The sequence below is a fragment of the Pteropus alecto genome, unplaced genomic scaffold (assembly GCF_000325575.1).
Source record: "Pteropus alecto unplaced genomic scaffold, ASM32557v1 scaffold206, whole genome shotgun sequence".
Classification (NCBI taxonomy): Eukaryota; Metazoa; Chordata; class Mammalia; order Chiroptera; family Pteropodidae; genus Pteropus; species Pteropus alecto.
The window spans coordinates 181,679-196,306 of NW_006438906.1; the positions used below are offsets into that span (position 1 = coordinate 181,679).

The window sequence follows — 14,628 nt, forward strand, 5'->3', positions numbered from 1 at the left end:
CCTATTGGGCTACAGGCCTGCAACAGGCCTCACATGGTGGGCACGGGAGCTTTGCTGTCTGCACAGACCACTGCCTGGTGGTGTCTAGCGGGGGAAGAGGGCCCAAGAGAGGCTGCCGAATCAACACTACAGGGGTGGGTGCCGGGGTGGAGGCTGGCGCCCAGCTCCTCGGCTGCTAGTGCTGCTGCTAGAACACCCTCAGCATCTGCACTCAGAGACACCCCACTTCCATCACCTGGAGTTTGCAAGCTCACCAAGCCCCTGACCTACTCTCCCATGGACTCGATAACTGTGCTACCTAAGGCGTCTCCCCTTAGGCAGGTCCAACTTCACAGACCTGCGGTTTGAGGGGCAGAAGCAGCTAAGGCTTTTACTTCCAACCTTCTCTCCTTCTTTCCTGGTCCCAGGAAAAACCACAAGGTAGGGAACTATGCTCCTGAGTCCAGCCTGGTGGTCCCAGTAAGAAGGGAGACCTCCTCTGTGCGCGCGCGCACACAAACACACACACACACCCACACTAACCCAAATGCCCTGGTATTTCTCCACCTCTGAGGACCCCAACCTGGGCCACCCCAGATGAGGCCCGGATCGCGGTTACTGGCAGGCTGCTGGGGCTGTGTGGGAGGGAAGGTGACTTTGAGGGCGGGCACCGGATGCGAGGAACCACCGGCAGCGGGATGTGGGGTTCTATGAGAAATGCTGTGCTAAAGACGGCTCAAAGCGTTCGCTGCCTGGGGAACTTGAGGGCTTGATCCTGGAATAGGCGGGGATTGGAGTTCCACCAACTCACTGGGACCCGCCGGGAAACGCAGCCGAGGCCTAACACGCCCCCAACCCAGATTCGCTCTCACAGCGGGGCACTGCGGCGCCCGCGGCCTCCGCAGGTTCAGGACTAAGTGCCGAGCGCCCCCGCCTGGCGTGAGGCGGCTTCGCCACCACCTCTGCGCAGGCATAATACTGCCCGGTCCGCGGCATGCTGGGAAATGCAGTCCCGACACTGCCCAGCCGCCCCGGGGTCTAGCGTGGGAAGGCGGTGAGTGCTGACCCTGTTGCTCCCAGACCAGCCGCCTTTCGCGTTCGCAAGACGTAGCAGACTCAATGTGTGGCGCTGGGTTGACTTGAACTTTGTTTTCCTTCCAGCCCCCGAAGACTGGGTCGACTGCCTTCTCTCTCCCTTACAACCCTTTACTTTTTATTAGCTCCTTATCATGTCTATCGCTGAGGCTCATGCCTAGGCCCTCATGACTGAATTGATCCCTATGTCTACGAGATAAATAAGTTGGGGCAGCCGGATGCACCTCGAATATCTTTTGAAGGCCCTCTTGCCACATCTCTCTAGCAAGTCAACTCGTCTCATCTTACCAAATACCTGGGGGAGTTCTCTCTCCTTCCATGTCTCCAGGTGCTTCCCATAATGGGTCCCTTGACTCACTAGTGTCTGATCCCAGCCAGGAGTACCTGTCCCAGGCAAATTCCCAGAGGGCAAGTCCTTAGGAGAAGCCACGAAGGCCCTCTGGGGCCCCAGCTTTCACCCTCTTCCTGAGGTCCCAGCTGGGATAGGGTTAAGTTCAAACCCCAAAGAAGGTTTTTTGGGATAGTCAAAGATTCAGTGATAGGACGTTCTTAACGAATTACTTAATAGGTGGAGAGGGGCCTCCGAAGCCATCCCAAGCCATCCAACCAAGGTCCCTCCATCTTCGGCCTTGCTCTGCACTCTGTCAAGATGAATCTAAACTTTCAAGCTGGTTTTGGCTTCCAGGAGGGAAACAGAGCTGGGACATAGAGAAAGACCAAGTCTTAATGACTTCATTTGAAACCCTAGATCCTTCCATGCCCAGAGCTAGACCTGCTTCCTGAACTTTTTGGTTATGTAAGCTAATAGATTCCTTTTTGCTTATGTCTAAGTTAGATTTTCTATTTCTTGCAACTATGAGTTCTGACCTACTATTAATGGCTTCTGTATTTAAGTCTTTTGGTGATTATCACTGTATCCGTCAATAATACTTACTCTACTCAGAGCAAGGGGATTCTGGGCATATGACAACCCTATGAAAACCTCCATTCCATACCCCCTCTGACAACTCTCAGATATATGTGGGGAACTTTAAGTGGGCTCTCCTGAACTCCTGGCAGAGAATTCCCTCCAGACCAATTTCTGGAGAAGAACCTTAGCCAAAAGCAATGACCCTCAGGAAGGCAGCAAGTAGGAGTAACAGCCGCCTCCCAAGAACAATCAAAGGCTTTGCTGAGTCTCCCCACTCTCCGAAAACCTAATGGTGGATGGAATTTGTCAACCTTTGAGGCCAGGAGAAACACAGACAAACCAGAGGGCAGAGAGACCTGCTGGAGGAAACAAGGGAACCTCTGACTGAAAAAGATGAGAGCCTGGAGGAGATACGTGTAAAGCTCAAACACAAAAGATTTCCCTGAACAAGAAAATGTGATATCAGAAATAAAAATTTCCATAGATAAACAAGAGGATGGTCACTGCTAAAATCCAAAAATATGTCTAGAAAATAAATAGGTTGAAATATCTCAAAATGTGACAAAAATATAGAGATGCAAATCATGTGGTTAAAGATGGGAGGTTGGAACAGACCCAGGAAACTTAATTGCAAATTCTATGAGTTCCTGGAGAAAAGGGAACCCAAGAGGAGAGGTCATACTTAAATAATAGATGAAATTTCCCTGAGCTGAAGAAAGTCTTAAGTTCCAGACTGGACTGATAGGAAAATACATACTTAACCATACACAGGTTAATATTCTTAGCTCTAAGGATGTGGGAAATCTTGGCACAGTTTCAGGCAGAAAGAAAGATTTTTTTTATCTGCTACCTTGGAAGTTAAAAGACAGCAAAATTTAATTTTGAGTTAACAAAAGAAAAGGCCTGCAGCCCAGACCCAGCCAAGGAGGAAAGATATTGAAGATTTGCAAAACTCACCAAGTGTCTCATCTGAGAAATACTTTAGAAAGACTTTAATAAAACAACAAATAAATCAGAACAAAGACTTTAAGGCAGGGGAAGGTGAAGAGGAAAGAAAGCAGTGGAGAGCAACGAACCATGATCTACATTTTTATATTTATCTATCATCTATATCCTCTCTCTCTCTCTCTCTCTCTCTCTCTCTCTCTCTCTCTCTCTCTCTCTCTCTCTCATTTATGATGTGTAATATAAATGCTAAATAAGGACTCTTGGAACAGATGGAACACACTGTAAGGGAAATTCTAATTAGAATTTAAATTATCTCAATAAAACTCTGGAATCAGGTGGTGAGTATAAGAGGAAGGTAAGTGTTCCAGGATCTAAGGTAGGGAGGATTACAGGGGAGGGAAGAATGGTAGTGAAAGTAATATAAAGACCATATCTTACTGGGATGGGAAGGAAGTAGAAGATAAATAGAGTATGATGAAAATAGGTGTTTTTACATGCTAGAAGAGTCATGTGGTCTATTTAAGAAAGCAGGGCAAGGGACAGTAAACCATTAATAGAAAGACAAACTCCAAATTAACAAGGGAAAATGGGATGCAAAGGAAAAGAAGAGTTCACAATAATTTTTAAAAATTTAAAAACAAGATGGAAATAGTAAATCAAATATATCACTTATTACAGTAAATATGAATAGACTGAATTCTTCCATTAAAAACTTGACAGATCATGTTACGAATCAAATTCTGGTGCATATTACTGAAACATGTAGAGCAAAGATTCAAAATAAAGATGAGGGAAAGGGATACCAGGCAGATAAACAGAAAGTTGTGATAATACTGATATCCAACAAGGACAATAAATTACAGGCTGAAAGTGGTGTGAGGATTGCTTGCAAAGAGGTAGGAAGAAACTTGTGGGCTGATGGAAACTTTCTGTATATTGATTGTGGTGGTGGTTACCTGACTGAATATATTTGTCAAAATTCATAGGACTATACACTTAAAATTGATAAAATTTATTGTATGTAAATTACAATACAGTAAAGCTGGTTTTAAAAAAGAATAAAATTACTGTGTTCACAAAATTTGAATACTGAATGAAAACATAGTGTGACACCAGAAACTCTCTCAATTACCCTATATCATATATCCCTGAAATTCCATAAGGATAACAAGCTTAAAAAGAAAAAAGAAAAAAGAAAAGCAGTACTTATTTCAATAAATTATAAAAAGAACAAGAAAAGAAACCCAAAGTAATCAAGATATAACAAAAACTGACATGAATGAAATGGAACACAAACAAAAATACAAAAAGCATAAATTTAAAAAAAGTTCTTTAAAAGGGCTGGCAAAATAAACTTCTTGCAAGCCTAAACAAAAGGGAAGAAAAAGAGTAAAAACAGACAAGATTAGTTATGAGAAAGAAAACATCATTACAGAGAATGAGTTATAAAGAAGTGCAACTTAAAATTTCTCATCGAGTAATTTGAAAATTTAGTGGAAATGGAAATATTTCAGGAAAAATATAATCCACCTAAACTGACCCAAGAGAAAGAGGAATGCTTGAATAGCTCAACTCATTTTAGAAAAGACTAGACTAAAAAGGTGATTAAAGATCTACTTTTGGAAAAGACTGCATTCAAATGACACCACAGCTGAGTTTTTTCTAACCTTAATAATTTCATGCCACTTAAACTAGTCAGGACTATAGAAAAAGAAGGAAAGTTCCTATACTTAATATACAGAGCCAGCATAACTTAATACCATTCCTAAAAAAAAAAAAAAAAAAAAAAAACTCTAAGAAAGAAAAAGAGGAAAACTGCTTAAATATAATGAAGACTTTCTCCTAAAACTTAACAGCAAATATTTTTCTCAGTGGCGAATCACCAAAATCACTTCAACTAAAATAGAACTTTAGAATGCCTGTTATTGTCCTTATTATTTAACATATCTTGGCAGTTTTATCAAACGCAGTGAGTTATGATCATCTGAAAAATGACAACGCTGTATTTTTTTATGATATAATTTTATTATCAGAAAATTCAGAAGACTCTAGTAAGAAACGCTAGTAAAAAGACGGTACAATTTGCAAAGTTGACTGGGTACAAGATAAATATAACAAAAATAAATTGCTTTTTTCCTGTTTTAGCAATAAGCATCTCAAATTGAAAAGTCAAAAAAATATTCAATTTATAGTTACAAATTATAAAGTTCTTAGGAAAATAAGAATTTTAGTCAACACAATGCCATGCATGATTTTAAGTGCTTTGTATTAATTAAATCAACCTGTACGACATCCTCTTGAGATAGGTTACTACTACTATTCTTATTTTACAGACGACAACACTGAGGAACAGAGAGAGTCTGTGATTTACCTCAGGTCACTAGCTGGTAATGTGTTAGAGTTGGGATTTAAATCTTGGCAGTTTGACATTGAGACTACCCCATAATGACTACGTTATAGTATGTAAATTTTTTAAAAGTTGAGATATAATTGACATATAACATCATATTAGTTTTAGGTGTAAAACATAATGATTTGATATTTGTACATACTACAAAATGATCACCACGATGTCTACTTAACATTCATCACTACACAGTTATAAATTTTTTGTGTGTGATAAGAACTTTTAAGATCTGCTCTCTTAGCAACTTTCAAATATGTAATACAGTATTATTAACTACAGTCACCATGTTGTACATTACAACCCTATGACTTATTTATTTTATAACTGTAAGTTTTTTTATAGTATGTAAATTTAATCAAGAAACACATAATATTCATATGAAGAAAGTTATACAATATTATTAAAAAACATAAAACAAGATTGGGACTAACAGAAAATCTGCCATTTTCTTGGTTGAGAAGATAAAATATCATCAAAAATGTCAATTCCCCCAAAATTAAAATGCATATACAGTTAGATAATTCCAATTTGTATCTTAAAGAATAGTCAAGAAAAAATATTTTTTAAAAGCGGAGTAGTAAGAGAAATTTGTCTTACAAAATATCAGAATATACTGTAAGGCCAATTAATCAAATCAGCAGGTAAAGGAGAACAAATGATCAGTGGAATAAAACAGGAATCCAAAATTAGGTGTTTGTATATATGAGAACATGGCAATTCAACTCATTGGGTAAAGGAAGATAACCTATCTAATAAATGGTCCTGGAACAACGGGCTGTCCTTACTGAGTGCCTACTCTGTGCTAGGACTGTGCACTAGTAGGGCTTGCATTCTAATGGAACAATGGAGCCTGGTGGGTGAAGCACAGCTTCTCCAGCAAGACATTCACATCATTGAAGTTGGAGGCAACTCAGGTTCCAGTCTGTGCGCGTGGGTTCTGACTTATCCCTGCCTCCCCACTTTCCATTCATCTTTCCTTCTTGACTGCCTGCCCTGTGGACTCCAAGCTCCAGCATCAGAAGCAAAGAACAGCCTTTCACAGATTGTTTAACCCACTCTTACAATTGCATAATTGTATAAAGGCAATTTCCTGTAGTAAATCTCTTAACCGAAAAAAAAAATGTGTCTCTATGTATATGTATATGCACATCCTAATGGTCTGTTTCTCTGATTCAGCCTTTATTATTGAGATATAACTGCTATATAACATTGTGTAAGTTTAAGGTGTTGATTTGGTACATTTATATATTGCAATAAATTACCGCCATAGTTAGCTAACACCTCTATCATGTAACAAAATTGTCATTTTTTTAATGCGGTGAGAACAGTTTGATTGAGCTTTGATTGACATACTAAAGGACAGACATACAAGTATTCAATGTTTTATTCTTTCAACTTTTCTTTAGGCTTGAAATGTTTCAAAATAAAATTCTGGAGAGGGGGAGAACAATATGTACAAAGGATCTAACATCAATAGAGGAGCAAATTCAACTGGCTAGCAAACTTGAAAATATGTTCAAATGCCCTAGGAGTCAGAGACAGGCAATTTAAAGAAATAATGAGATATTACTTTATGTCCATGATGGAAAATTGGGGCTCAAAACCATTGGAGAACTCTGAAAGCCCGTGTATCATGTGCTCTCAGAGTTAGCCCCCTGCTCCTACTCTAGGGATAAGGTTTCTGGTGTGTTCATGCTAGTTCCCACCAGTCATTGGTTGAGAGCTACTCTGGGAGGAGGCCACTTTTGACTGGCCATGTATTGGGGCGCAGCCACTTGCCAAAGAGAAGCTGCAGGCAAAGATATTGGCATTTGGAAGCCAGGCTGATGTGCACCAAATGGTAAGGTCCAAGAGGACAAAGACGGCTGAGGCACTGGGTGTCTGCTTATGCATTGCTCAAATCTGTTCGTGTCCCTCATTAAGTTCAGGCTGTTACTGCTTCTTAAAAAAGGAGGAGGGGGAGGAAGAGGAATAAAAACTTACACCAGGAGGGTTAGTGGGACAAGCTACAATCCCCACTGTTGTGGTTGGTTCTAAGGCTGCAACTGAGATTCTTCATTTTCCTCCTCTACCATCCTCTCACTAGATGCTGGTCTAGATGGCTTGCCTCATGGGTAATCTGGACCTTTATTTCCAAGGAGCCTGAGATCTGATTGCTGTGCCTTTTTCAGGCTATGGTGGCCGCAGTGCCCATTTGTGGATAGTTTATCACTGGGCACTGACCACCAAGAGGCATCCATGAATCCTCTGGCATGCTCCCATTATGTAGCAGCAACCCTAGCTTCTCATGATAATCAGGTTTGATTATCCCTGTCAAGATAATCACTCCACTCCGAACGCGTGAGACGGCAGAGCCAGGCACAATTGCTAAGTAAGGAGGACTCTACTCTGTGGACTGACATAGACTCAATGCAACACTTCACCTTTAGCTCCCACTGCTGAGTGGTCATCTCCATATTTTCCCATTTAAATTCCTGAGAATGAAAATTTTATAATCCCATGCCACAAATAGGACACAGCCTTGAGTCTGTTGCCCAATCGGCTGAGGTCACAGGGGTTGGGGGGTCACATAACACAGTTTTGGGGGGCTAGGGTTGCCTCATCAGCAGGAGCTTGCCCCCTTTAAAAGGGGCTAGAGGTGTGGCTGGCACAACACGTGACACTTGGTAAAGAAGCTATAGTCCTAAGGGATGGCTTTTGTCACAAGCCCTCCTAGTCACACGGTTAGTTAAAAATTAGCTTACAGCCTACAGACCCATTTCCTAATTTGTCCATTAAGAGGGTTGGGCTAAGATTCCTTCAAGCTCCAAAATGCCTGATAACTGACCCTCCCCTCAAACTTCTGTACATAAACTATTGTTAAGCCAGACTCCCTCCATCCCATGCTTCTGTAATTTATTGTTTGAACCCCAAATTCCATTTATCAATAAATTCTAGCTGTTATTATTTATCTTTATTACATTTCATTCTGTGGTTTGGAGCCATCATTTCGCTCTCCCTCAATGTTTGAATCTTGAGTCTTCCTTTCGGTGCATTTGCTTTTCTTTATAGCTCTGTGCCATAAAGAATCCATAAATATGCTTTCTGTGTCACCATTCAAGACAAGACCAAGGAGAAGTCTGGAGCAAGTCACGGGAGAACTACTGGCACTCTGGCTTCAGGGATCAGAGCTGCGAATCCACTTTTGTGTTATAAGATGGCTCACGGTTCTCCCTCCTGACTCTGAAGCTACTGACAGATTTTTAAAGATGCTTTTGCTAAAATCTACACCTATTACATCTCCAGACATATCCTTGGTTGATGTGAGACATTGTCTAAATCATCCTATATTTTAGGTAGGAAACTATGACTTGCCCAAAGTCACATACTGTGGCAGGGCTGGCTTCTTTATCCATAATACCATGTTCTTTCCATTATATTACGCTTCTTCCACAGTTTGGGAAACTTGCCTATTGCTGCTGTAACAAAATACCACAAATTTAGTGGCTTAAACAACACAAATTTCTCAACTTACAATTCTGTTTGTCAGATGTCTGACATAGGTCTCACGGGACTAAAGTCAAGGTGTCAGCAGGGCTGGTTCCTTTCTGTAGGCTCTAGGGAAGAATCCGTTTATACTAGGTGGCCACCAGAAGCCTTTTCCAGCTTCTAGAAGCTACCTGCATTCCTTGGCTCATGGTTCCTTCCTTCATCTTCAAAACCAGCAAGTTGGGTGGAGTCCTTCTCAAGTTGCATTTCTCTGCCCCTCCTCCATGGTACAATCTCTTTCCATGGTCCTAAGAGTTTCTTCTCCCTTTCAAGGACTCATGTGACTAGATGGGGCCTACCAGGATAAAACAGGAATAATCTCCCCCATTTAAAGGCCCTTCACTTAATCACATTTACATTTTTATAAGGTAAAGTAACATATTAACAGGTTCTGGAGATTTGAGTGTGACCCTTTTGGGAAGGCCATTATTCTGCCTACTATGCCCTCTCCGTAGATTAGGGTCTCCTAGAGCCAGTGGGTTAAGGTAATAAAGACAGATGTAACCTGACTTTCAGGGTTTCAGGAGACTTCATTGACTTCCTGATGTTAACTAGAATTCACCGAAGTTTATCCAGGTGAGCCCCTTTCCACACAGCAAATTCTTTTTAGATGCCCTCATAGTTGGGCCCCTTCCTCTTAACACCCTAACAACTTGTAACAAGCAGTGGAGTTCAGGAGGAGGCAAGAAATGGGCTTTGACATTTGTCCTCTGGGATCACAGATGATACTATGGTCCCGGAAAAGCTATATAGCACTGGCCCCACAGCTCTTAAAAGCCCCAGGCATTTCTGACGTTTGGGCAGTTGAAGTGCAGCTTGCAGGTACAGGCATTCTTTCTGATGTCCAGTTTTGAGAGGTAACGTGACTATCAATATTGCAAAGACTCCATGTGACACACATGGGGAAGGAGAAGGATCTGTTCTCATCCCTATTCACAAAGGAGGGCCACAAGATGGTCTAGGACAGAAAGAAATGCAGACTGTCATAGGGGGTGGTGTAACCATCACCAAAAGAGCTAAAGAGGAGAGAAATATAGGCCAAACCTGCCTAAGACAGCCAAGCCATTGTGGCTTTGAAGTCTGCCTCATCCCAGTGCCTTTGGGCTCCCTCCCTTCTGAAGCCTCTTTAAGGGTCAGGCTAGGCAGCATGCCCACTGATTCTTTTGTGCACACATACTGGAAGCTGTATTTTGGCATTTTACCTGGATCCAAACCATGTTCACTGGTGTTTGGTTCTGAAAACTGGGACATTATCTATAGTTTGTAGCATTCCTGTGAGTGTTCCAGCAATTGATTTACACACATACTCTGCCCCGACTCCCTGTATGCCACAGACACAGGCACCCTGACTGCCCCCACCCACCCCCTCCACCAGCTGTGCTTATTATACACTCCCACTCACTCTCACAGGCCCCTGAGGCCCCTAGGGAGTCACCAAGGCACAGCACTCTCTCCTATCTGGGAGGGGCCCTGATGGGTGCTTGGGGGGAGGGGAGTGGGTTGCTGGAAACTTTAATCAAGTAGGGACCGTTAACAGCTGCAGGGACACCTTAGAAAACAGTGAGCCTTAAAAGAGAAATATTTGTAGAATCTGTCCCCCTGACCTTTCAAGACTTCTGAAAATGGCCCGTCATTCCCTGACATGAAAACAAACAACCAAAAAAAAAACAGCTATCACCGTGTGCTTAATCCTCTGGACAGGACTTGACATAGAAGCTCACCTCGCACAGACACCCTTAAGAGACCACAAAGACCTGGGGATGCTCTCACACACCCACATACACCTGCCTCTCCCTGAGACACATTCCTCAGGTGACCAATGTGCGCTCCGCCTCAGTGGGCACTTTTCCTGGGGCAAGCTGGGTGACACTGTTGGGAGAGCTCTGGACAGACCCATAGGCTCATCACAGCACCCCTCTACACACCACTAATCATACACTACAAGCTGTTAGCACGTGGTGAGGACCTCTTTCCCCTTCCTTTTTCCTCCCCACAGCTGCAGCGGGGTGATTCTGAGGGGGCGGATGTCACCCACTTGGGGTGGGTTTTTTCCGCCTCCACACCTTGTCTCGACCCAGCTTCTTTCTACCCCCAGAAGTAGGCCCTTTTGGGGTCACATTCTAGATCACATCCTGGTAAAAGAGCATCAGAAACACTTTTGAACCACTGTTCAGCAGCCTCCTCCTTCCTCCCCTGGTTTCTTTCCCTTCCGCCAGCCAGGCCCTCATCATGTTGATGGCCTCTCAGCCTCTGGTCTTTCCCCGTAAATACCCCTTTTTCTTCGGAGCGGGATGTAAGGGACAATGTTGAGACTTTTTAAAAGAAGAACTTTACTAGGAAAGTAAGAAAGAAACCAAAACCAAGCCAAGAAAATTTCAAAACCTCAGCTAGTCCAGAATCTGCATGCTCAGCACCCAGCCCTGCTTTGTTTCTTTGCCTCCCCTCATCTAAGAAGCTGCAGCCCTTTTTCATCCCTATGCAAATCCTTTGCTTTCCTGCTCCCTGACCCTCCACAAGGGTGCATGAGTAGCCAGTGCTGCAGGCTTTCCCAGAGGTGTAGAAGCTGGGGTTGCTTTCATTCTCACCCCCAGCCTAGGCCTACCCCAGAGCCTCTGCCTCCTAGACTGGGCTTGCTGTATCCAACACAAGGGATGACATGAGTCCCGCAAGGGGCAAGATGGGACCAGGAAGGGGATGACTGGCCACAGGTGTGATCAGTAAGGCAACAAGGGTGAAAGAGGCCAGGGAAAGGCTGTGAAGAGGAGTCTGGGGGTGTTTACAAAGGAGAAACAATGTGATACCAGATGCTCGGCATCCTCCAAAGGCTATTGTTCCCGAGGAGGGCTTTGGAGTGAGATCCTCCCTGTGCGTGGCTTCCTCGGCAGCTCTGTGGGTCTACAGCAGGAGAAAAGCCGGGTCCACCCTGAATGCTCCTAAACTGATGGGAAGATGAGCTCACAAAATAAGGAACCCGTTTCTGGGAATTCATACCTGCTGGGAGACCCAGGATGATCAGGAGCTAAGGCTCATACTCGAATCCCTCAGTCTGATTGGGAGGATGAAGCCCCACCTTGAAGCAATGATTGGTAAGATCATCTGGGGTCAGTTGGGCACAAAAGAGCTCTGACTACACAGAGAAAGCCTGTAGACCAGGTAGCCAGGAGGGGAGCAATAGGGCAAATCTGAGCAGAGCCTCGGGAGGGTGGGCCTTTGCAGCCTCGCACTGCCAAAGTGGGTCTGGGATACATGAAGGTGGAGCACAGGCAGGACACAGGGACCAGCCTGAGTAGTGGTCGTCAGCCCTGATACCCCTGCTCTGGACCTTAGTTTCCCTTCCCCTGACCCTCTGGCTCGTGCTCAGGGATACCATCCGCTTCACTGAACCCATCTGTCTGAGACTTGCTCACATCTTCCTCTTTTGTGACTGGAGGCCACAGGGCAAAGCACTAAGCCATACAGTCACAGAGGGAACACAGAGCCTAAAGTTACAAAAGGACAGAGGGGAGAGCAGCAAGGGAAGCTTGGTGCCATTGGAAGAGGGGAAGACGGGAGGGGCAGAGGTGCCCAGGACCATGGCCGAGGCTGTCACTTACGCAGACCTGCGATTTGTGAAGGCTCCCCTGAAGAAGAACATCTCCAGCCAGTTAGGAAAGGGTAAGGGTGAATGAGGCATCACCATGATTCTGCATCCCCATCCTCCTTCATGATCCCACCCCACAGACCCCCATTCCCCACCCCCATCTTGGTCCCTTTTCTCTCCTCTCCAGACCCAGAGGCTGATGAGGATGGGGAACTCACCTATGAGAATGTGCAAGTGCCCCCAATCTCAGGGGGAGCCTTGAGCTTGGCTGCCTCTGGACTAGGAGACAAAACCAGTATGAAGAGCCCAGGGGATGTGTATTTCCGGGGAAGGGGTTGAGGGTGGAGGGCTGTGTCTTGAGCTGGGGAGTCGGCAGTATTCTTAGGAGGGCAATACTCTTGAGAAAAGGAGGTGGGTGGGGAGGTTCTTAGGAAAGAGAAGAATGAGGACTGGCAGCCAGGGGAAGAATCGAAGCTCCCAGAAGCAATGTGAAGATCCCAGTGGGGAGACAGGACTGGGGAGGGCAGCCCTGTGGGAGATGAGTTCGAATGGGAAATGAGGACTCACAGGAGCGGGGAGAGGGCGAGAGCACTCCCAAGAGAGGGTTTGGGGCAGACAGAGAGGGACCCTGCAGAAAAGATAAAGGGAGACCCTGGAGGGCAAGGAGGGGGTCCCTGGGTAGCTGAGGAACTCTGGAGAGTGCTAAGGTCAACCCGGAACACTTGCAGAAGGCAAGGAGGGGCATTGGAATCTCAGCGCGGTGGACGGGGTTGGTGGGTGGGGCGGGAAAGGGGCATTTCCCGGAGCTTTCCATCTTCGAATTGGACTCTCTCGCCATGCGCAGGAGTCCATTTGGAGCTGCCCACAGCGTCCTGGAGCTTCGTGACGTCACCAGCCGACAGCAGGCTTCTGGGCTGTGAGTTCCGCGCCCTCCCGGCCCCGCGCGCGTAGGCGTCCTCGCTCTCTTTGCCAAGCCCGCGAGGCCGGGCGGGGGTGGGCGCGGAGCGACGTGGTGGCGCCCGGCCGGGCGCTGGTGTTGCTGGGCTGTGCGGTGTGCAGGTCAGGTCCCGGGAGTGAGCCTGGGGCGCAGCCCCCCCGGACCACCTGGGCAGCCCCGCGACGCCCTCCCCGGCCACCTTCACGTGCATCTTTCTAACGTGTCGACCCAGATCCTCTCCGCCTTTCGCCTCTGGCGAAGGTCCGCATTCACATACCTCCCGCCCTTTCTCGGTCTGAGATTTAGTGCCCGCTCCTACCAGGTAGCGCCCTCAGTCCTGCTTACCAGTAACAATCCCCAGCCCTTATTCTGGAACGCCTTCCCTCCGCTATCTGCGGAAACTCACTGCCTGCGGGAGAAAAAACACCAAGCCTGCACCACGTCGTCTGAGAGAGGCTCTTTTCCGTTTATCTCCCCACCCACCCCTTCGGTCTGTAAACTCTTTCTTGAGGCTAACTGCCCCTCATCCCACTGTCTCCCTAAGGCTGTGCAGCCTGGTCCAAATACCTCCTTCTGAGCCTGCTCCTCACCTGCCTGCTGTTAGGGATGGCTGCCATCTCCTTGGGAGTGCGCTGTGAGTATGGCTGCCCCCATTTCCCACTTACCCGAAACAACTTTCTTCCTTACTCTCCCCAACAAGCTGCCCTTCCTCCGGAGGGTCCGGAGCTACTACCACCACATCCTTAGCTTTCGGTCTGGTTTCCAGCCAGGTCTGTTTTAAAGCAATATGTCTTTCTAAACTGTCCTCACCTAATCCAGTACCTCAGGCTTTAGGCAGTCAGATCTTAGGTTTCAGCCCGATAAGCAAAAAGTTGTAAGAAGCAGAAAAATGACATTGAAGTCTCAGGGCAACAGGTCACAGCTGAAGATGCCCTCCAAATCTCTCTTTATGGCCAAACAGATCTGCAGGTGTCTCAGCAGCTCCAGCACACCAAAAGGGTTCTAGAAGCCACTAACAGCAGTCTGAGCCAGCAGCTCCGCCTAAGTATCAACCAGCTGGGGCAGAGGGAACAAGATCTACAGGGGGCCAGGAGGGAGCTGGCCCAGAGTCAGGAAGCACTACAGGTGGAACAGAGGGACTGCCAAGATGTCAAAGAGCAGTTACAGGCCTGCCAGTCTGACAGGGAGAAGACAAAGGAGACCTTGCGAAGTGAGGAGGAACGGAGGAGGACCTTGGAGGAGAG

At 45.8% G+C, this 14,628-nt stretch overlaps 1 protein-coding gene across 1 annotated transcript in view; it reads left to right on the forward strand.

Moving 5' to 3' along the window:
- Window positions 1-11,973: 11,973 nt before the first annotated feature.
- The window catches only part of CD72 (CD72 molecule), a 7,265-nt gene continuing 4,610 nt past the window's right edge, over window positions 11,974-14,628 (forward strand). The window contains exons 1-5 of the mRNA XM_015592678.2: window positions 11,974-12,521; window positions 12,635-12,742; window positions 13,292-13,363; window positions 13,929-14,018; window positions 14,346-14,627. Coding sequence (XP_015448164.1) covers window positions 12,440-12,521; window positions 12,635-12,742; window positions 13,292-13,363; window positions 13,929-14,018; window positions 14,346-14,627 — 634 coding nt within the window. The 5' untranslated portion in view covers window positions 11,974-12,439. The remainder of the gene's footprint in view (window positions 12,522-12,634; window positions 12,743-13,291; window positions 13,364-13,928; window positions 14,019-14,345; window position 14,628) is intronic.